At 49.8% G+C, this 20,555-nt stretch overlaps 4 protein-coding genes across 5 annotated transcripts; 2 read left to right on the forward strand and 2 right to left on the reverse strand.

The window, feature by feature from the left end:
• Positions 1–78: 78 nt before the first annotated feature.
• On the reverse strand, positions 79–3,473 carry FOIG_14435 (uncharacterized protein). Its single transcript, XM_031215680.1, has 4 exons — positions 3,371–3,473; positions 1,790–3,308; positions 1,239–1,702; positions 79–1,191 (listed from the first exon to the last, which is right to left on the reverse strand). The coding sequence occupies exons 2-4, from the start codon at positions 2,204–2,206 to the stop codon at positions 525–527; spliced, it is 1,548 nt and encodes a 515-aa protein (XP_031054565.1). The 5' UTR covers positions 2,207–3,308; positions 3,371–3,473; the 3' UTR covers positions 79–524.
• A 743-nt stretch (positions 3,474–4,216) lies between these two features.
• On the forward strand, positions 4,217–8,685 carry FOIG_14436 (uncharacterized protein). 2 transcript variants are annotated; one of them, XM_031215681.1, is made up of 5 exons: positions 4,217–4,890; positions 4,958–5,133; positions 5,209–5,640; positions 5,695–7,766; positions 7,837–8,685. In XM_031215681.1, the coding sequence occupies exons 1-5, from the start codon at positions 4,488–4,490 to the stop codon at positions 8,042–8,044; spliced, it is 3,291 nt and encodes a 1,096-aa protein (XP_031054566.1). In that variant the 5' UTR covers positions 4,217–4,487; the 3' UTR covers positions 8,045–8,685. The 2 variants fall into 2 exon arrangements, with proteins under 2 accessions (XP_031054566.1, XP_031054567.1); XM_031215682.1 differs by lacking the exons at positions 4,217–4,890; positions 4,958–5,133 and having other exon boundaries at positions 5,176–5,640.
• A 1,542-nt stretch (positions 8,686–10,227) lies between these two features.
• On the forward strand, positions 10,228–14,999 carry FOIG_14437 (uncharacterized protein). The gene is made up of 2 exons (XM_031215683.1): positions 10,228–13,664; positions 13,718–14,999. Exons 1-2 carry the CDS (start codon positions 10,944–10,946, stop codon positions 14,057–14,059), a joined length of 3,063 nt encoding a protein of 1,020 aa, XP_031054568.1. The 5' UTR covers positions 10,228–10,943; the 3' UTR covers positions 14,060–14,999.
• A 353-nt stretch (positions 15,000–15,352) lies between these two features.
• On the reverse strand, positions 15,353–20,447 carry FOIG_14438 (uncharacterized protein). Its single transcript, XM_031215684.1, has 4 exons — positions 19,939–20,447; positions 19,528–19,881; positions 18,653–19,478; positions 15,353–18,603 (listed from the first exon to the last, which is right to left on the reverse strand). The coding sequence occupies exons 1-4, from the start codon at positions 20,061–20,063 to the stop codon at positions 15,514–15,516; spliced, it is 4,395 nt and encodes a 1,464-aa protein (XP_031054569.1). The 5' UTR covers positions 20,064–20,447; the 3' UTR covers positions 15,353–15,513.
• Positions 20,448–20,555: the final 108 nt, after the last annotated feature.

Below are 20,555 nucleotides of genomic sequence, written 5' to 3' on the forward strand. Positions count from 1 at the left end.
CCACCCCAAACGTCGATCCAAGTGGCTGAATACTCGATATACTCGGTACGACAGTAGCACGACAAAGATCAAGTCTTTGAAGCGAAACCGGAGATATTGTGTTTACCATCATCACTTCACAGCATTTAGCGACTTGCGATAGAGCAAAGATTTGCCAAATTTCTATCTCTGCTCCTCACATTGTGTCCATCCTAAGTTCATATGTGCCAGATGCATCCATCCCTCTGAATAACCAGGCCCTAGATAAAGTGAGAATGGAAATCTTGAATCCTGCTTATGCTCAACAATTGGAATACATATGCATCAACAAGAAGTTTGCGAATACTGCCTGATTCGCAAATTCAAATAATCCGAAGCTGCCCCTGTTCCATTGAACTAACTTATTGTACCTTTGATATAGCCTGTTTCTTTTTTCTCTTTCGGAATTATGAGCAGACAGTGCTTTGAAAGGAAATGACAACCATACTTGGCATCTTCCCTGGCAAGACTTGCATAATGATATCCATAGCTAAGCTCCATTGCCATCACCTTCGGAAATCGATACTAGCTCGAGATGAGTCCAGGCTTGGTCGCACCGAGCTGCTTGAGCTTCGTCTTCGTCTCGCTCGCTGTTCGTTGGGGTCGGAAGGGTGCAAACCAGTCGATTTCGCAAACATGTTGAGGACATCAGTTAACGAGATAACACCAGTAAGTCTTCCTGAAAGACGAGCCCCGGCCATGGCGGATGCGGGCACAGCAGCTGTAGGGACTGGAGAAGCAGGTACTGCTGCAGTAGGGACAGGTGATGGGGGTGCAGCAGAAGGTGGAGGACCGGCGGTCGTGAAAGATTGGGGTCCCATTAAAGGTGTTGCAGGAGCTGAAGGGGATGGTGACGCCGATTCAACCACCCACATTCGATGCGATCGAGTAGCAACGAGCTTGGCGACGGTATGGGCCAGAGTCGAGTAGGGGTTCACGTAGAATACGGGGAAGACGTCGCGTCCGTGTTCAACTCCTCGCTCGTTGAGAATTACAGAAATGAAGTTCATGCATGACGAATTGAGTAAATGGGCGTTGGAACTCTTGGTTAAGTGGCGGACGTCCTTGGTCGAGATATTGCCCACCACATTCATACCGTTATCAACAACAGCAACGCTTGTAAGGCCTTCATTGTTCATAAGCGTCAGTGCTTCAGATAAGGGCGAATCGGAGCTATGACTTGTTAATACTTATCATTTTGAGATTGTACAGAAACTCACTTGACAGAAACAATCTCCTTGGCCCCAACACCCAGATCACGCAGCAAAGCAGGGTAAAGTCGATCGATAGAAGGAAAGTTGACACCCTCGTTCCAGAAAAACTCGACAATTCGAAGTTGGCTTGCGATACCAACCACCTCGCCGCTAGTAGTTGTCACCAGCAGACGATGGATGCCACTGCCGAGAATTTGAATAGCCTGTGCGAGCTTTTCGTCACCAGGCAACGTGATGAGTGTTTCCTTGCGGAAAAGAGGGAAGACGTCTCGCAGAGGAATCTGGCCACCCTCCTGAGCCTTGGCCAGAATCGAATTGAATAGCTCAACCTGATCTTCTTCGGGTTTGGCGAGACCAACGACAACGAGTAGGTATGCGTTCAAATCGGTATAATCGAATGTGGAAACGGCGATATGAGTGGAGGGATCCTCGCGGACCAGAACAACGTTGGTAGGGCTCTTGAGGAGGAGCTGCGAGTCATAATTAGCATGGCTATTCGGTTATTGAAGGCGCATGTTGGTGCCTATATTGAGTGACATTCAGAGTTTCGGTCTCACCTTGGTAGCCTCCTCGACGCTGCTATCGAACTCAACCCATTTGACATCATCGGGAGATACAAGCTCTCCAATAGCTACATCGCGCCAATCACGGCCGGCAAATCTGGGGTTGGCATGCTTGTTTCCTGCAGGAGGATGGTTCAACAACTCCTGGAGAGCGGCCTGTGTAAAAGAAGGGTGCCGTTGAGAGCGTGGGGATGAGGGCGCATTGCGCAAGCCCTCAGCGAAGCTTGCGCGGTGGGCGGATATGGAGCTTGGGCCAGAACCAGCGGATATAGATACAGAAGGAGATCGCTGAGAAAGAGTAGGTGGCTTATGAGTAGACGAAGAGCCCGAAGCAGCACTGTTGAGGCTGGTCGAGCTGGTTGCGCGAGTGTCCTTGAGCTCGCGGGAGGTTGAGCTCGGTGAGGGGTCCATGGTGGAATCGTTTCGATTTAACCAGGTGATGAATTGACTGATGTTGAGATTTGATAGATAGGTTTGGCAACAGGTGATGGTTCAACACGACCTGGGCGAACAAAAGAGCGCTGTATGTATTGCAATCGAGAGACAGATGAGAAGATAATGGCGAATGTTTTGTCGCGACAATTGCAAAGATGAAATGGTAGTGTGCACAGAGATGGGCGAAGGCGAGACGAGACAAGACGTGGGAGTGGACGCGGGGCGCAGGTAGGATAAGAGAATGGTTCGAGTTGAATGGATCCCGATATTCAAGTCCAATATTGGAAAGTGGTTAGAGTTAGAGTCACAAACTAAGAATCAGGATACAAAAGATCAGAAGACATTTATTTGCCAAGGACGAGGCGATCGATAGATGAAGTGGAATGGTTTTTTCTGCCTCTTGCTGTGGAGGTTGGTCTGGAGATGAGACTTGTCTGCGAGGGGCACGAGGTTACAATCCAAAGCCATGAGTGGGCGGGGGAACGTTTTGCATGATGACATAGGCCGCCTAAAGTAAAGGTGGGCGAGCGGGCGATGGTGGAGTGCCCCGCGATGGATGAGTCGGGGACGGGAGCTCAATCTTCAGCGTAAAACTTACTGATAGAGAAGTAACCCGACCTGAGAAGGTGGAAGAAACTACCACTAAATAGATGCAATCCTATACTTCGGCATTCGATCTCTCATGCAGCTGTGAGTACTATTTAGGAATTGATTTACACCAATATCAGATAATCCATTCCAGCACCCAACCATGTTCATGCATCCATGCATCCATCCATCCTCACAATGATCCGGCAGAGCTATGGCGGAAGCTTCTACGGCCAAAGATGATCATCGCTCACTAGACTCGACTAGAAAATGCGGATGTCTTCAAGGAACTCCCTGGTCCTGCAGTTCGTGATACGTAACCAAACTAAGTTCTGATACGCACAGGTAACATGAACAAAGGGCAATAGGAAACTTGCGAGGGGTTTTATAAATGCCTTGCTGGTAAATATCATCATATTGAATCTCGAAACATTCGTTATCCAAGATCTTTGTACGACTTCGACTTGTGTATAAGATCAAGCCGATGGGTCTAATTATGGAAGTCAGCCATACAAAAGTGTTGTTACTACCTGGAAAGCTTGAGTCAATGACCTTATAAGAATTTAAGCTGCTACAGTTGGCATTTCAAATTGTCAGTTGGTGAGTGTATTGGATCTCAAGTCCCATCAAACGATCGACCAGAATGGAAGTTATTCAGGAACAAACTTCAGTATTCACCATTATCTCCTGTGGCTTATCAAATACCCAAACCCAAGGCTAATCAGGCCAGAGAAAATGTTTCGTGTCACGTTGATAGGTTAAAGAAATGGTTGGCTAATTGGCTGCAGCCGCAATGCATCATGACAAGAAAGAAGATTTCATTGTGCATATCTGATGGAAGCCATCCGTTCTGGCGGTGTGGTGGGGCACAGCGTGGACGGCTGCTAAAACAAACAACGTAAATCATAAATCCGATGGAAACAAGAGGAATTGAGATTCAAGGGCTGCCTGGCCAATTGCTGTTTGGCTCATCTTAACTTCTTTGTCTACGGTGCTGGGCGATCAAAGAGGCGTTCTCTGCGTCCATCTGGCGTCAAATATTCTTTCATGACTTCAGAGCCTCTATAAATTAATCTAGGTTTATATCATGCGCCGTCCATAGACACAACAGTTGAATATTAACTTTATAAGTCCAGACCAGTTTCCATCAGAAGCTTTTGAGGTCATTTCTTAAACTCAACCTATATAAAGTCAGTTGTCTGTCCTAGGTATGTCTTGATTGCAGCCTGGCAGAAAAGGAAAAAAATAAACAATACCTTACCTTACAGGAAAAAACACACTAGCCACGACCTGGTCACCGCGCACCCTTTGTTTTTTTTTTTCTTTTGGGCTCAAGTCTGTCCCCAAGTACCTCGCCTGCAAAGACTCGCCCACACGGTACTTATTCGCGACCCTCAACTTTGGGCTTCCCCTCCCCCACTTCACTTTCTGCTCCCATTCAGTCCCTCTCTTCTTTCTTTCACACCATTTGGGATCTTTGGAAATCTCGTCCCTTAAAGTGAAGCCACGGCCGATTAAAGCCAACGAACCTCGACGGCTCGTAGCTTTTTCACACTTCTTCTTCAAGTAGTACTTCATTATCGCTACTCTTGTCCACATCCTCCGACTGAGACCCAAACTTCTTTGTCGTCTGCTGGTGGACATCACCATCAGCAACCCTCCAACAACAATGTCTCTGCTCCCGCCCGACATCCACGCAGAGCTTTCACAGCTCCTGCAAGCTCTGCAGTCCCCCGACAACAGTATAAGATCACAAGCCGAGGAGCACCTGCAGAACAACTGGACTGCCACCCGACCTGAGGTCCTGTTGATGGGACTGGCGGAACAGATTCAAGCTGCTGGCGACAATGCGACACGATCTTTTTCCGCTGTAATCTTCCGCCGAATTGCTTCAAAAACCCGCAAGAATGAGGCCGGAGAGAGCATGGATCTGTTCATCTCTTTGACCAAGGACCAAGCCGCCGTCATTCGACAAAAGATTCTCGAGACCCTTGCCGCCGAGTCTGAACGCCTCGTTCGCAACAAAATTAGTGATGCTGTTGCCGAGCTTGCCAGACAATACACGGAGAATGGTAAGCTTTTCGAAGCCCTGGAGTAACCCTCCGTATCCTGGACCTTGGTTAACAACTCCTGCAATAGGCGATATTTGGCCCGAACTGCTTGGAGCTCTTTTCCAGCTTAGCCAAGCTCCCGAACCCGAAAAGCGAGAGAATGCATTCCGAGTCTTCGCTACCACTCCTGCCATCATCGAGAAGCAGCATGAGGAGGCTGTTCTTCAAGCTTTCCAGAAGGGCTTCAAGGACGAGGCCGTCATGGTACAGCACCCCTCCCGCGGGGCAGACTTTTCTGTCCCACATTGCATATCATGGCTCTGCTAACCGCAGCTATAGGTCCGGCTTGCGGCTATGGAGGCTTTTGCTTCATTCTTCAGGACTATTAGTAAGAAGGGACAGGCTAAGTACTACGCCCTTATTCCCGATGTCCTCAACATTCTACCCCCGATCAAGGATTCTCAGGATTCCGACGACCTCAGCAAGGCGCTCCTTGCTCTCATCGATCTCGCCGAGTCCGCTCCCAAAATGTTCAAGCCTCTCTTCCAGAACCTCGTCCAATTCAGCATCTCGGTGATTCAGGACAAGGAGCTCGAAAACATCTGCCGTCAAAATGCTCTCGAGCTCATGGCTACATTTGCCGATTACGCCCCCTCTGTGTGCCGAAAGGACCCCTCCTACACAAACGACATGATCACCCAGTGCTTGAGTCTCATGACGGATCTAGGCGAGGATGACGATGATGCTTCCGAATGGATGGCATCCGACGACGTGAGTTCTCAGAGAATGGAGACGCACAATTCATGCAACTAACTCACCTTGCAGTTTGACCAGGACGAGAGTGACCAGAACCACGTTGCTGGCGAGCAAACCATGGACCGACTTGCGAACAAGCTTGGAGGACAGACCATTCTGGCCCCTACTTTCAACTGGCTTCCTCGTATGATGACTTCCATGGCTTGGAGGGATCGACATGCTGCTCTGATGGCCATCTCTGCCATCTCCGAGGGCTGCCGTGATCTGATGATTGGCGAGCTTAGCCAAGTGCTAGATCTAGTGGTTCCCGCTCTCCGAGATCCTCATCCTCGAGTTCGATGGGCTGGCTGCAACGCTCTTGGTCAGATGAGCACTGATTTTGCCCCCAAGATGCAGACCGACTACTACGACCGAGTTCTCAAGGCAATCATTCCTGTCCTCGACTCGCCCGAGGGTCGTGTCAAGTCTCACGCAGCTGCTGCTCTTGTTAACTTCTGCGAGGAGGCCGAGAAGGCCACTCTGGAGCCATATCTGGACGAGCTCCTCTCACATCTTTTCCAGCTCCTTCAAAATGAAAAACGCTATGTCCAGGAGCAAGCTCTGTCAACAATCGCCACTATCGCCGACGCCGCTGAAGCTGCCTTCTCGAAATACTACGATACCCTCATGCCTCTTCTTGTTAATGTTCTCCAGAACCAGAGCGAGAAGGAGTACCGACTTCTGCGTGCCAAGGCCATGGAGTGCGCCACATTGATCGCTCTGGCCGTTGGAAAGGAGCGTCTTGGTCAGGATGCCATGACTCTTGTCAACCTTCTGGCCAACATTCAGGCCAACATTACTGATGCAGACGACCCTCAAGCTCAATACCTCATGCACTGCTGGGGCCGCATGTGCCGTGTTCTCGGTTCCGACTTCCTTCCATTTCTTCACAACGTCATGCCTCCTCTGCTGGAGCTTGCTGTTGCCAAGGCCGATATCCAACTGCTGGACGATGATGACCAGGTTGAGCAGATGCAGAACGAGGAGGGATGGGAACTTGTTCCCCTCAAGGGCAAGATGATTGGTATTAAGACAAGCACCATGGATGACAAGCACATGGCCATTGAGCTCCTGGTCGTCTACGCCCAAGTCCTTGAGGCTTCTTTTGCTCCCTATGTAGCGGAGATCATGGAGAAGATCGCTTTGCCTGGTCTTGCATTCTTCTTCCACGATCCTGTTCGATATATCTCTGCCAAGCTTGTTCCTCAGCTGTTGAGCTCCTACAAGAAGGCCTACGGCCCTCAGTCCAACGAACTCCGTGGTCTGTGGAGCGCGACTGTCGACAAGCTCCTCGAGGTCTTGACTGCTGAGCCTGCCATCGACACACTTGCTGAGATGTACCAATGCTTCTATGAATCTGTTGAGGTCATTGGAAAGGATTGTCTTTCTACAGAGCATCTCAGCCGATTCATCGACTCGGTACATTCTGCTATTGAGGACTACAAGGACCGTGTCGCCCAACGTCTGGAGGACAAGGAGGGAGCCACTGCAGAGGACGTGGAAGATGAGGCTGAGGATACTCTGATGGCTATCGAGGACGACCAGACCCTGCTTTCGGATATGAACAAGGCTTTCCATGCTATTTTCAAGAACCACGGTGCTGCGTTCTTGCCTGCCTGGGAGCGATTGATGTCCACATACGAGGGCTTCCTTACCTCAAACGATCCCACCCAACGCCAGTGGGGACTCTGCATCATGGATGATGTCCTTGAGTACTGCGGTCCTGAGAGCACACGATATGCCAACTACATCACCCAACCGCTCATCGATGGTTGCCGTGATCCTTCGCCGGCTATTCGCCAGGCGGCAGCTTACGGCATCGGAGTCGCGGCGCACCGAGGTGGAGCACCGTGGGCGCAGTTCTTGGGAGGCTCAGTCCCCTTCTTGTTCCAGGTCACTCAGGTTCCTGACGCCCGTAATGAGGACAATGTCTACGCGACTGAGAATGCATGCGCAGCTATCGCCAAGATTCTCCACTATAATGCAAGCACAGTCGGAGACGTGCAAAACGTGATTACGCAATGGGTAGAGACTCTACCCGTGACCAACGATGAGGAAGCGGCACCTTATGCTTATGCATACCTTGCGGAGCTGATTGACCAGTAAGTACTCTCCACCCTCAACATACTACCAGTATGTTGGTGTGCTCATGCTAACGCTTTGAACTTGTAGACGACACCCAGCTGTGGCGAACCAAGCGGGCAAAATCTTCGTGTATATCGCCCAGGCTCTCGAGGCAGAGACCCTCGTGGGACAGACTGCCAACCGGGTAGCACTAGCAACTAAGGGATTTCTGACGTCGACCGGCGTTGACCCTACGCCCCTTCTGCAGCAATTTTCTCCTGAGGCACAGCGAACCATTATGGGATTCTTCAACTAGGAGGAAGCTCGCAGATGGGCTGAGTCTTGCCACCCTTTCAAAAGTCAAATGAAGGCAGACTGGTTCATATCACCCAGCCGACTGTCGCCGGGTATCGAGATGGCCCTATAGGCCATTTCTGGAGAGATGTAGCGGCCTGTCTTTAGATGATGAACGCTACAAGATGCCAGCCATGGGCCTGGAGCCCGTTTAGGGGTCAGGCAATTCCAACAGGCGAATCCATAAAGCAATGGTGGCATCGACGTGACATGGAATTGCGCTTCATTCGGGCGAAGTGGATCGGGTTCGAATCAGCGTCCAACAAATGTCATGTCCCGAACATGGAAGAAGAGAAACAGAGGACGACGGTCCTAGGCGTCGGGGTAAAAATGAGAGGGCATTTTGTTTAGGCAGTCTATATCCTCAAGACCGCATGGCGCCTTTTTTTTTTTTGCAAAATCATTAGAGTTTACGAGTTAGGTTATTGATAACTGGTTAGTACCTCGTCGCGAGGGTTTTGGTCAGCAGCGGCAAGGCAGTCAGTCAGTCAGTCAGTCAGTCAGTTGGTCGGTCTGTCATATATATAGATGACGAGTTTTGTAGCGTACGGAATTATGACTCAAATAACCACACCGATTTCCTTCCCATGGCTGAATGATGGTGAAACAATGTATCCTGTGAGAAGTTTCAAGGTTAGATGGGCTGAGGGAGACATGGAATGAATGTCTTTACTCGCACGCAGGATGGTTGAGGCCCTTTCTTGACATCGGCTATACTCTAAGATTTGTCTCTGGCTTGACAAGTGAGTATTGATTGATTCAGCCACGATTCGCAATAGTACGATAAGGAGGGCGAATTGAGCCAATGTACTGCCCTACCTTGGTACCTATTCAGAGTGATAAAGGTTACTTAACTCTGTCGCCATCAGCAGAGCAAATACCATTTCAAAATGACAGACTTGTGAGCATTGGCACTTAAAACAAAGTTGATGATGGCGACAGGGTTGACGGGTACCTCGAGGTGAGAGCAAAGCCACATGGAGGGCGTGTTGAATATTGAATACTGTATATACCCTCCATCTGAATGATGAATGCTTGCTCGCACTTTGGTCTTACTTTTTCTGGCCTGCAAGGAACGGCGGGTGTGCTAGCGAATTCGAGACATTCTCATGCAGGGTATTACATCTCTAGGGACTTGCTTGCACGACTTTTTTTTTCTGATGAGGAAGATGCGTTTTTTGTACTAGATTTCAGATCTCGATAGTGATTTTGATTGACTGTGTGTTTCAATGCAAAAACTGGACATTTCCCAAAACGGAGATGATCTCTGGACTTGACAGGCACAGGGCATGTACAAAGAAAGCAACCCGAGAATGGATAAATTGTTGTGCAGCCTGGACAGAAGCGAAGCACAGGGTCTTCCCGTCCCAGCCCAAAAGCCCCAAGGTTCCCCTCCAGTAAACCCGAAGTTAGGTACCTAGGTTAGCAGTCATAGTGGATATTTTTATGTGACTGTATCTTCGAGCTACTTCTTTCCTTATTCGGAAAATGTTTTAAGGTTATGATGAGATCAAGTTATATCTTTCTATTAACATGGTTTTCTATCGGCTTCTGTTAAATACCTAACGTTATTGTAATACTTTGATTTACTCAGAGTCACCATCTGATGTTAAATCATTCCCCGCCCTCACTCAAGCCTAGCCTCTACTGGGCAATGCGCAAGCCTCTTGCACCGGAGTTACTCCTGGCGCCTCTCAATCAATGAGCAAGCTCAAGTCCCTCCTCCTCACCCCACATGCATGAGTCCCTACAGTCCTCTGTACAGTAGGGTGCAGTACAGTGCTGTGCGCTACCCTCGGTAGGGTAAAGTCTTGAGATGGATACCTACCTCTGTATCTTGGAAGTTCCTACCTCACCTTGAGTTGTGCAGCAGATTTTGATTTGCTTCTTGCAGCACCTGCACATGTGAATCTTGAAAGGGTTCGACCGAGCCGCAGAAAGCAGCAGTCACCAGTCTCTTTCTTGAGCTTGTAGTCCTCAATCTCCAGCTTCCATTAGCAGTAGTCCGTTATCCTTCGGCCTGTCTTGCTTCCCACACTAGCCACACTAGCCACACCATGATCCATCCATCCAATCTAATCCAATCCCACCTTTGACTGCCTGCTCTTGCCTGGCCTAGGTAGGCGTGGCATGGCATGGCATGGCGTGGAAGGTAAGGCAAGACAAGGTAGGTACTTTCCCCCACCCACACACACCCAAAGCAGCCCGGCCCAGCCCAGCCCAGGGCATCTGCTTCTCACGCATTCCCATTCTTCTTCTGCCATACCATCCTCTACTTCTCCATCCCTCTCGTTTTCCCCTTCAAACGACATAGCGAATCTTCCCCCCTCGACTTTGACGCGATCCAGCCTCGAACGTAGAATCTGTTTTTCTCCCGCCTCTTCTCCTGACCGCAAATTTCTCGCATTTCCGAGCTTTCCATCACCGATTTTTGAGCCATAGTCCAATCCCGAACAGTACAAATTCGACCAAGCACGAAATATCCACCCCCGCGCATTTACCATCTGCGATTATCCATACCCTGTCCCTCTCCTCGCTCGGTCGCTTGATCTCTCCGGCCTGATTTACCACGTCAAACCATCGACCCGACCCGACTCGACTTGACATAACCCATCTCGACCCGCCACGGTTCTACCATATTGCGACTTCTCTCACCTCGTCATATTGTTGCGTTTGTCACCAGTCTTCGCTTCTTGTTCCGCTGCAGCTAGGGTCTCCTAATCAGGTCGCCAACCTTTCCGACGCCTCGGTAATCGAATCAGGACACCACCTGTCAGACTTCGCGCGATACGTACGGGACAACACCCGCTCACCACTTCCCTCGAGCGCCTGGCTAGGCCGTCCAGCCAGATGCTGTCGCTATGGATGGCTACTACTCTCCACATCAGCAGCAGCAACCATCTCAGCAGTTCCAACAACCTCGAATGCAGCAGAACCAGCAGAACCACATGCAGCACAATATGAACGACCCAACCTTCTATCAGGGAGGAGATTCCCTCGACGATATTGTGCGCGATAACCAAGACAAGCTATACCGCCGACAGAGCATGCCCCAAGCCTTCACTACCCCTATGGGTCAGTTCCAGATGAATCAGCAGCAGCAGCAGCAAGGGCAAAGGCGGATGTCTTCAGTCGGCAACGGTGACATGATGACCTTCGGAACCGATAACGCCGACCTCAACTCGTACCAATTTAACCAACCACCCATGGGAGGGGGATTTCCCACCATTAATACCTCCATCGGCATGGACCAAATGGGCAATTATATGACATCCGACCCTAATGACTATTCGACCATATCCCCTGATATGATGAGTTCTATGATGCCCTCTACCTTTGCTAGCATGAGCGTTGGAGCACAAATGGCCGGCAACGCCTCACCAATGAACCTCTACTCACCGTCCATAAGCCAGTTCCCACAAGGCCAACTGACCCCTCAAGTTCCGGTTGGTAACGACTTCTCCATGGATCTTTCTCCAGATGCCGGCTCTATGAATATAAACCAATCCAACCCTCCCACGACGACCCCGATACCTGCTCCCACCAACAACGCCATGGATACCATAGAGGATTCAGGCGACAGTATGATGAACCATCAAACTTTCAACAACATGAATGCTGGAGATAGCAACCAAAACTTACCTGCACTTTCTCGCCAAGTCTCAATTGCCTCCGGTTCTGTTGTTTCACCTCCACAGCAACACTCACACGGAGCCATGTCCTCTTCAACCGTTACTCATCCGACCAGCACTTCAGTTGCTACGACCCCATCAACTGGCGATGCCCCGAGGGACTCAAAGGAAAAGACGATATACTCAAAGAGTGGATTTGATATGCTCAAGGCTCTGTGGTTAGTCGCTACCCGTAAGAACCCGCGCATACAACTCGGCGCTGTCGACATGTCCTGCGCCTTTGTCGTCTGCGATGTCTCCATGAACGATTGCCCTATTATATACGTTTCCGACAACTTCCAAAACCTTACCGGTTATAGTCGTCATGAGATTGTCGGCCAGAACTGCCGCTTTCTGCAGGCCCCAGATGGCAAAGTCGAGGCGGGCTCCAAGCGGGAGTTCGTTGATGATGGAGCCGTCTACAATTTAAAGAAGATGGTTCACGAAGGCAGGGAGGTTCAACAGAGTCTTATTAATTATCGAAAGGGTGGAAAGCCTTTCCTCAACCTTCTTACTATGATCCCCATCCCGTGGGACACTGATGAAATCAGATACTTCATTGGCTTCCAGATCGACCTTGTTGAATGCCCCGACGCGATCGCATCGAATCAGGACCTTGGTGGTGTAAAGGTGAACTACAAACACAGCGATATTGGCCAATACATCTGGACACCACCGCAATCCAGCCAGTGGGAGCCCGATAACGGTCAGACGTTAGGCGTTGACGATGTCTCCACCCTGTTGCAGCAGTTCAGCCCCAAGGGTCTCACCTCTGACTGGCACAAGCAATCATGGGATAAGATGCTCCTCGAGAATACCGACGATGTGGTTCACGTTCTCTCGCTCAAGGGTCTCTTCCTATATCTCTCTCCGTCTTGCAAGAAGGTCCTAGAATATGAGGCTGCGGATTTGGTTGGCAACTCACTTTCAACAGTATGTCATCCATCTGATATCGTTCCTGTTACACGCGAGTTGAAGGACACAACAACCGGAAACCCTGTCAACATTGTGTTCCGAATACGCAGAAAGCACAGTGGTTACACTTGGTTCGAAAGCCATGGTTCACTGTTTGTCGAACAAGGAAAGGGTCGAAAGTGCATTATTTTGGTAGGCCGCAAGCGACCAGTGTTTGCTCTAAGTCGCCGCAATCTTGAAGCGAATGGTGGTATTGGTGACAGCGAACTCTGGACGAAGCTCTCGACATCGGGTCTGTTCTTATACGTCTCTTCGAATATCCGATCTCTCCTCGACCTTCAGCCTGATAGCCTGGTAGGAACCAGTATACAGGATCTTATGCGAAAAGAATCACGGCCCGAGTTTGGGCGAACGCTGGAAAAGGCGAGGCGTGGAAAAATTGTCACATGCAAACACGAGGTCCAGAACCGTAGGGGCCAAGTGTTGCAAGCCCAGACGACTTTGTACCCGGGTGACGCCTCCGAGGGCCAAAAGCCATCGTTCTTGCTTGCCCAGACAAAGCTTCTCAAGGCATCATCACGTAACCTGGCTCCCGCTAGCACCGGTTCCAGATCTCTCGCCGCAACCCCGAGATCCAGTAACGGCACCGAAAACCATGCCACGGGCCATATTTCACAGCCTGCCGGTGGTGCGTTAGCCCCCGGTAGCCAAGACGCTGCTTTGGCCTCAGAGGACAACATTTTTGATGAATTGAGAACGACGAAATGCTCTAGCTGGCAATTCGAGTTGCGGCAGATGGAAAAGGTTAACCGTATTCTTGCTGAGGAACTTGGCGGCCTGCTGTCCAGCAAGAAAAAGCGTAAGCGAAGAAAGGGCGTTGGCAATGTCGTGCGAGACTGCGCCAACTGCCACACGAGAAACACGCCCGAATGGCGAAGAGGACCCAGTGGTCAAAGGGATCTTTGTAACAGCTGTGGTCTTCGGTGGGCCAAACAAGTACGCCTCTTCTATCTTCTATCAATTGTGACATTCATTAACATTTTCATCAGACTGGTCGGGTTTCTCCACGCAATTCTTCACGCGGGGCTAACACAGCAAATGGCGATGCTCGAAGCAAGAAGTCCAACTCTCCCTCGTCACCACTGCATAAAGAATTGTCAGCCGACAACTCCAAAGCGCAAACACCTAAGGGTGAGAGCGGCATAAACCCAGCCCAACTCACGAAGCAAAAGATAGAGAATGGAACATCAGCACCCAGCGGTGCCCCTTCAGCAACAGGGGTCAAATCATCGGCCGGAATGCCACCACTAAGCCATTCATCGATGTTGGGCGTCGGGCAGGCCTCGTCGATGGCTTCGATCCGAGAAGAACGCGAGACGAGTCAGCCTTGAGCAACAAGCATAATGCATTTCCCTCTCTTGATGTTTTCGATCCTCGATGTTGCAACTTGGGGTAAAGGATCTACGGAGCGTGGTGTCTTGATTAAACGGCATTTGTGATACCCGCCACTTTTCTTTCTTCGCGCTGGCCTCTATTTCAGACCTGAGGCTCATGGATTTAACAAAACATTCGTGACACCCGTGACTTGGGGCTAACATGATGGCGCTAAGCATAACGAGCTTGTCTGCTTTTATTTATTTGGAAGAGAGATATAACCTCTCCGTGGTGTACGAGGCTCCGGGATTTTGGAATTGGGAATAGACACGATATACCTACAACAACATACACGAGGCGTTAAGGAATGGGATGGCATGACTACGACTTGGACAGATCTTCCTGACCCCGGCCCCTGATACAGATTCTGCATTTATCGACAACGTCCATGGGCCGGGTGGGCCCGGCTTTGGTCTTCATGCTTCTACTCAACATAGAGGGCGGCCTGAATTTATTCGAATGCTAGTACGGTTCCATGTTTAGCACGGCAGGGTAAGCATTGTCAGGAGCATGTAAGGGGCATGTGGATTTGTACAGTGGTGTTAGTTGTATTTAGGGAGGACTTTTGCGTACATATACGTACTACAGCAATAGCGAGGCGAAGCATGGTCTAAAATAAGGAACAGATATGACAATTTGGGTATTCAGCTTTGATGTGATGACTCGTCGATGTACAGCTTGGCCACATTACCCAAGTAAGGGGGAGGCTAGTAAGAAGGGTAACCCATGGTAATAATCCAACGCCTAACCCCCTGATTAGTGGTGAAGGGTAATGGATAGCAATCTAGAGGATCCCAGAATACATGTGAGTCTTAGCATTACTATACCCTCAAAACCATATAATCCTTTTTGTTTTTGCACGTAGTTGGCACTACTAAATAAATTTACACCTACCTACCCTATAATGCCAACACCACCATTAATTTTACGAAGTACCTGGACTGGTACACTTGTACCCTTTGAGAACGAAGGAGAGGCAACATGTCATCAGTGGCATATGATGTGCAATCTTCTGACTTAAGGGTACAACCACCACAAAAGACAGATGATGGGCTGACGTAGGTGGCTTCGCTGCTGATAAGGCTTGCACTTGGATTGTGGCTGCATCGACAAGATAAAGACACTTCAGCATGAAATTTCGGTCTTGAGATACAGATTTCAAGAAGTTAGGATATTTGATTGTGCTAAAGACTGTTACTAGTGATACCTCTTTTGTCTGCCACAGATCCTCTGACTGAAGACTTGAGATGGCATAACTGGGCATCGATTCTGTCGAAACACACATCAGAGGTCCGTGGCTGAAGATAGAGAATAACTGAATGACTCTAGTAGATTGTGAATAGATCAGATCTATCGAGATATGTGCAATTCTAAATTTACCCGAGTCAAATGGGTATAAGCCAAGATTTCCTCAAAGCTCGTCCTTTGTATGCACTTCCTCCTCCATCGTCCTGCTCTTCGCGTTCTTCTCATCCTTACCTTCAATACCCTTGCGACGACGATCCAGCGCCGCAATCTCCTCATCGTAGACAGTCCATTCTGGGACCTGCCTCCTTGCGCGATCGAGTTTGGGCTCCTTTGTCTGAGGGTTGTTACACAAGTCAATGGTACGCGCCTGGGCCAGACTCTCGTCGCTGCACCACGTCTCACACCAGAGCCACTCTTGAGGAAGACTGTGGATTGGGATTGTGAATTGCATGTTGTTTGGCAGGTCCTGGTCCAGATTGGACAAGCTGTTAGGGTCAGCTGAGAGTGCGTGGTACTGCTGTCGAAGGCGGTCTCCTGCTGCCAGCTGGCGGAACCGGTTAAGGTCAACCACGTAGAGGGCTGAGATATGGTACGGTAGCCCACGAAGATAGTTCGCCCAGTAGCCCTGTTTCCAGAATCTGAAGCCTTCCATTTCAGTGCGCGAGTCGCACATGGGTGTGAAACCGTACGGAGCACCCTCTAGGTCATGGTTCACAAGGTCAATCATATCAGTGCGAACGATTTGATCAGCATCGACAAAGATGACCTTGTCCAGGGAAAGCGGAAACAATACATCAAGGAACAGGATCTTGTATCCCCAGATCTCACGCTGCTTCTCTTTTTGTTGGCGAAGCCAGTGAGGCCACTTGTAAGTAACCATCTCGTACTTGAAACCATACTCAGCAGCCATATGAGGAATGAATTCCTTGAACGAGGGCGATAAGAACTGCTCAATGAACCAGAACTTGACGGTGTGCTTGGTGTTGCGCATAACCGATACCATCATGATGTTGAGCATGCGCTCGTATAAGTGACCACTGGCAACACTGAAGATGTTGATTTCAGCATGTTCTTCGGACGAAATCTCCTTGGGCGACTTGGCCACTCCGAGAAGACTTTCGGCAAACTTGAGGCCCTTAGCAACAATTCCGCTGTCTTCACTATCTGGAGATTCCAGTACATCGACTTCTTCCATTCCTGGCTTGCGGTTGAGACGAGGATATAGGGTCGTACCCTTGAAATCCATGAGGGCGATTTCCGTGCCTTCGTCTCCGGGAACAGGAGCATATCCGTGAGCACCGACACTCTCGATGGTGAAGATTTTCGACGTTCGGCCTTGCTTGAGTTGAATATTGTAGAAACCAGGGTTTGCCTTGAACTGGAAGTAACCCAGATTGGCCATGACTATGGTATCTGTGATAAGGGGATCCTTTTCCGTCGCCAGGGTCAATTGTGCACCTCTTGGTGCACCTCGCTTGCCATCCCTGGAGTGACCTTCAATCAAGATATTCTCCAGCTCGTAAACCACATCGATGTCGGCTTTGACAGAGCTCAGCTTGATGTTGTCCAGGTCCTGTACAGATTCTTTAGCAGCCACTAGCCAAGCCGGAGGTACATCCATGCCTGCTGTTAACAGAGCCTCAGAAGGAAGGCCTTTGAAAGTCGCCTTAGGGCTCTGAACATGGCCAGCCTGATCAAAAGAAGGCTTTGAGTCAAGTACGTAACGGAAGAATCGCGTAATGGGGAGTTCTCCGACTACTTCCTTCGGGTTCATAAAAAGCTTCAGATACACTCCATCGAGCTCAGACAAGACCTTGAGAATGGGTGCCCATCTCTGACCTTGCTCACTGGTAGGATTCAGGAGACCAGCGATATGAACACTTGCAGTTTCGGGGTTGCCGACTTCAATAGCACTATGAGTTGAGTTCCAAGTATTGTACATGGAGCTTCGAATGGACGGGGCCGACTCGAAGATGCCTTGAGGGAGATCAGAAATAGTAGAGAGTGCCGTGATCGAGGTGAGCTTGGCGGCTGCAATGGGATCCGAAAGCTTATCTTCGAAGCCAAGGTCCTTGATCGCAGCATAAACAGGAAGGATCCTGTTTCGCTGCTCAAATTCCAAGAGCTGCTGCAAATCGTCCTCCTTGAAAGACACATCGGACGGCAGGGGACCGACGACTCGGCCGTTGAGGAGTAGCCCCTTTGTTCCAGGTAGAATGTTTGAAGCAGAGAGGAAGTCGGCAAGCGCAGTACCAAGGCCATCATCTTCAGCTGTCCAGGACGCCTCAAGAATGGCTTTCAGATCATCCTTACTCTTCATCTCAGCAAGCTTGCCTTCGTTAAGCTTGAAAGCGCCATTGATGGCATGAGCCTCTGCGGATGACGGCGGGTTGTGAACAAGGTCAAGCCGAACGCCAGGATTCTTTCGCTTGAATTCAAGGGCAGCAAGAAGAAGATCTTGCCCGTCATCGGCTGCAAGGTCGGCGACGACTGTGAGCACAGCCCAGCTTTCTTTGGAAGCCTTCGAGTCTGAGGGAAGGACGGCAATGTTGTTGAACAGTCCCGCAAAGTCCTTATGAAGCTTGTTGACATCAACAACGCGAAGGGCCTTCTCATCATCAGGAAAGATGTATGTGTTGCGCTTGGAAAGAGCGTTACGGAGGAAGAGATCTGAAACAGGCGTCCCCTCTTCAATTTGTCCAAAGTACACAGCCTTTTGGATTGCTTGTTGATCCTCGGTTAATCGCTGACCCATGGCCTGAACCCACGACTTCTCACGTGGAATAGCCAAACCATTTACAAAGACAGGACGCACGGCAGTGTCAGCATTGAGTCGGCTAGCCCAAGCCTTGCTTGCTTTCACCTTCTGCTTATAAGTCTCGGCTTCGAGAATCTCAGCCAATGTCATTTTGGTGGCTCCTGGTAGTGTTTCTCGTCCATCAATAGCCCTGGTGAAAGCCTTCTTGTTGGCTGCGCCCTCTGGCCCCTCTTCACTCTCTTGCAGATAAGTAATGAGGGACTCGAATCCGTATGTTTCCATCAAATGATAAACAACCTTGGCCTGAGCAGCAGAAGCAGGCGTAGTGGCCAAGGGGAGTATGCCGAACCTCAAGGTGACACCGCGTTGCATGAACTGGGCTAGTTGACCAAATGCTCGCCCATCCTCAATATTGGTGAAGTCAACTGGTGCCACAATGTGGAAGAGGTTAAGAGCCACCTGCGGAAGTTGTCCAGGATATGTACGCTGAAGGAGCTATGAGGTCGTTAGTGGTATGATCTCAAGAGGTAATCTTCTTACATACTGCTGTCAAATCGCTTGGGAGCTTCTGGTATCGAGCGTCCTTCTCGAGGTCATTCAACCACAAGAGCGCTTTGCCATCCTCCAATCGATCTGTCCAGTCGAACCTGGGTGGTTCATCCTCAGCCTTGGAACTGGCAACTTCAGAATGTCCAAGAAGTGAATTAGCCTGTTGACCATTGAAACCAAGATCACGGACCCCGTCGATCAGCTTGCGCTCACGGCGAATCATCTCAATGAGGGTAAATGGCTCAATTTGACGCTCAATAAGTTGGACACCATTCATCCAGAGAAAGTTGATGCCACTGGGAATACCGGCAGCAACATTTTTCTCCTGCTCTGCAGCAAACTCCTTTGCGACTTGATGAGTGGCAATTGATGCTGAGAACTTGGGGAAATCCTGGGTCGATTTGACTAAAGCATCGAGAGGATTTTCACTATTTAGAATGAACGAAGCAGTCTTCAGGCCTAAAGATGCTAGCTCGGACGTTGAGAGAGGCTTCAAATCAGCAACCTCTTCATCTGTGTCAAGATCGACGTCGGCTGCGGCAGGTTTCTGTTTGCTTTCCTGGCTGGCTTCACGATCATCAATAACGATGTAGTCAGTTCTCTTCAGGTCCAGCTTCACACCATAGCCGCTCACAGACAAAGAAGTATGAGGAGCCCCTGCACTTCGACGATATCGCAGTCTATATGACATATCTCCCTGCTTGGCAGCTTTGGAGAGCGCAACGTGGAAGGGGCCGAAAGAGGCAGATGTTGGGTCCGCATAGAGAATGACATCCTTTCCAAGCCCCAGGACTCGGTCAAACGGCAACAGGTTGGCTTGCCTATTCTCGGGTTAGGGTCGTGATGTCCAAAGCAACCGAAACAGCTTACCTTGCGGAGAGATCACCTTCCACGGCTTTATCGAGAGTTTCTGAGCAGTATTTCTTGCTATCAAGCAACGCCCATGTCGAGCAATCCTCGTTGGTGTCTCCTTTGGGTACTGAATCGACAGCTGTAGTGTAGTATTGGTAATGTGCTTCTATTCTTGGTGCGGCAGCGCGTAGTGAAAGAGCAAGCTTGAAGGTTGAGAGGCCTTCTGGTTTAGTTATGTGCCCATCTTGCTGAAGAACCTCGAGGAAACGGTCGTATAGCTCTGCATCTGAGTTGGCTGATTGAAAGTGACCACCAGCAATCCTGTCAAGCAGAGGGAAGTATGCTGTTGAGTTTTCCTCAGCGGCAGTTTCTCTATTAGATGTCAGAAGCAATATCATAGGTAGCTCACCAGAAATAGTATAAGCTTACAGAAGTTCAAGCAAATATGGAGCACGAGGGAACGCTGCGTTCATTCCCACGTTGACTGACGGGGATGCCAAAGCAGCTGTAGCAGCCACCAGGGCCATAGCCAGGCATTGAGAAAGGCAAGGCATATTTGCGGTCTACGCAAAGCGCTGCATGTAGCAAGTACTGGATATTGAGGAGCTGGAGCCTCGCGATGGAGGGGCAAAGGACAGCTCTCCAAAGAAAGCTTGGACAGGATAGCGACGACGTAGAATTAGGCACGCAATGGTGGCGCAATTCTGGTCTTGGGCGTCTTCAAAGTACCCAAGCACGCTCAAGATGTTTTCTACGTGCGGCAGACTCTCAATCACCATGCATCAACTCCGTTGTAAGTCAAAGACAAAGAATGCTTAGCTTTCTAGGTAAGTCTAGGAGTCGAACAGTGTCACTGAGACCCAGGAGCTAGCTGGCTGAATTGGGTTTAGCACCCGAGCTGATACGACAGACAAAAAGACAGGAGCTCATCCCTCCACCGTCTTTCCTTACGTGGCAGAAACGATACCCCCTGCATCTTCACTCTTCAGCCACATTCAGGGAGCAGGTCCCCAGTTTTCTTACCCTCTAACACCTGTTCTCCTGTA

This window comes from Fusarium odoratissimum (assembly GCF_000260195.1).
Source record: "Fusarium odoratissimum NRRL 54006 unplaced genomic scaffold supercont1.41, whole genome shotgun sequence".
NCBI lineage: Eukaryota > Fungi > Ascomycota > Sordariomycetes > Hypocreales > Nectriaceae > Fusarium > Fusarium odoratissimum.

What these genes read in the sequence shown, in the direction of transcription:
- FOIG_14435 (XM_031215680.1), bottom strand. Translation starts at nt 2,206, where the DNA reads ATGGACCCCTCACCGAGCTCAACCTCCCGCGAGCTCAAGGACACTCGC. An exon ending in GCGTCGAGGAGGCTACCAAG is followed by an intron (nt 1,703 to 1,789) that starts GTGAGACCGAAA and finishes TATGACTCGCAG; the next exon opens with CTCCTCCTCAAGAGCCCTAC. An exon ending in AAGGAGATTGTTTCTGTCAA is followed by an intron (nt 1,192 to 1,238) that starts GTGAGTTTCTGT and finishes AACAAGTCATAG; the next exon opens with CTCCGATTCGCCCTTATCTG.
- FOIG_14436 (XM_031215681.1), top strand. Translation starts at nt 4,488, where the DNA reads ATGTCTCTGCTCCCGCCCGACATCCACGCAGAGCTTTCACAGCTCCTG. An exon ending in TCAAGGACGAGGCCGTCATG is followed by an intron (nt 5,134 to 5,208) that starts GTACAGCACCCC and finishes CCGCAGCTATAG; the next exon opens with GTCCGGCTTGCGGCTATGGA. An exon ending in CTTGCGGAGCTGATTGACCA is followed by an intron (nt 7,767 to 7,836) that starts GTAAGTACTCTC and finishes TTGAACTTGTAG; the next exon opens with ACGACACCCAGCTGTGGCGA.
- FOIG_14437 (XM_031215683.1), top strand. Translation starts at nt 10,944, where the DNA reads ATGGATGGCTACTACTCTCCACATCAGCAGCAGCAACCATCTCAGCAG. An exon ending in GTCTTCGGTGGGCCAAACAA is followed by an intron (nt 13,665 to 13,717) that starts GTACGCCTCTTC and finishes CATTTTCATCAG; the next exon opens with ACTGGTCGGGTTTCTCCACG.
- FOIG_14438 (XM_031215684.1), bottom strand. Translation starts at nt 20,063, where the DNA reads ATGCCTTGCCTTTCTCAATGCCTGGCTATGGCCCTGGTGGCTGCTACA. An exon ending in GAAGGTGATCTCTCCGCAAG is followed by an intron (nt 19,479 to 19,527) that starts GTAAGCTGTTTC and finishes ACCCGAGAATAG; the next exon opens with GCAAGCCAACCTGTTGCCGT. An exon ending in TCCCAAGCGATTTGACAGCA is followed by an intron (nt 18,604 to 18,652) that starts GTATGTAAGAAG and finishes ACGACCTCATAG; the next exon opens with CTCCTTCAGCGTACATATCC.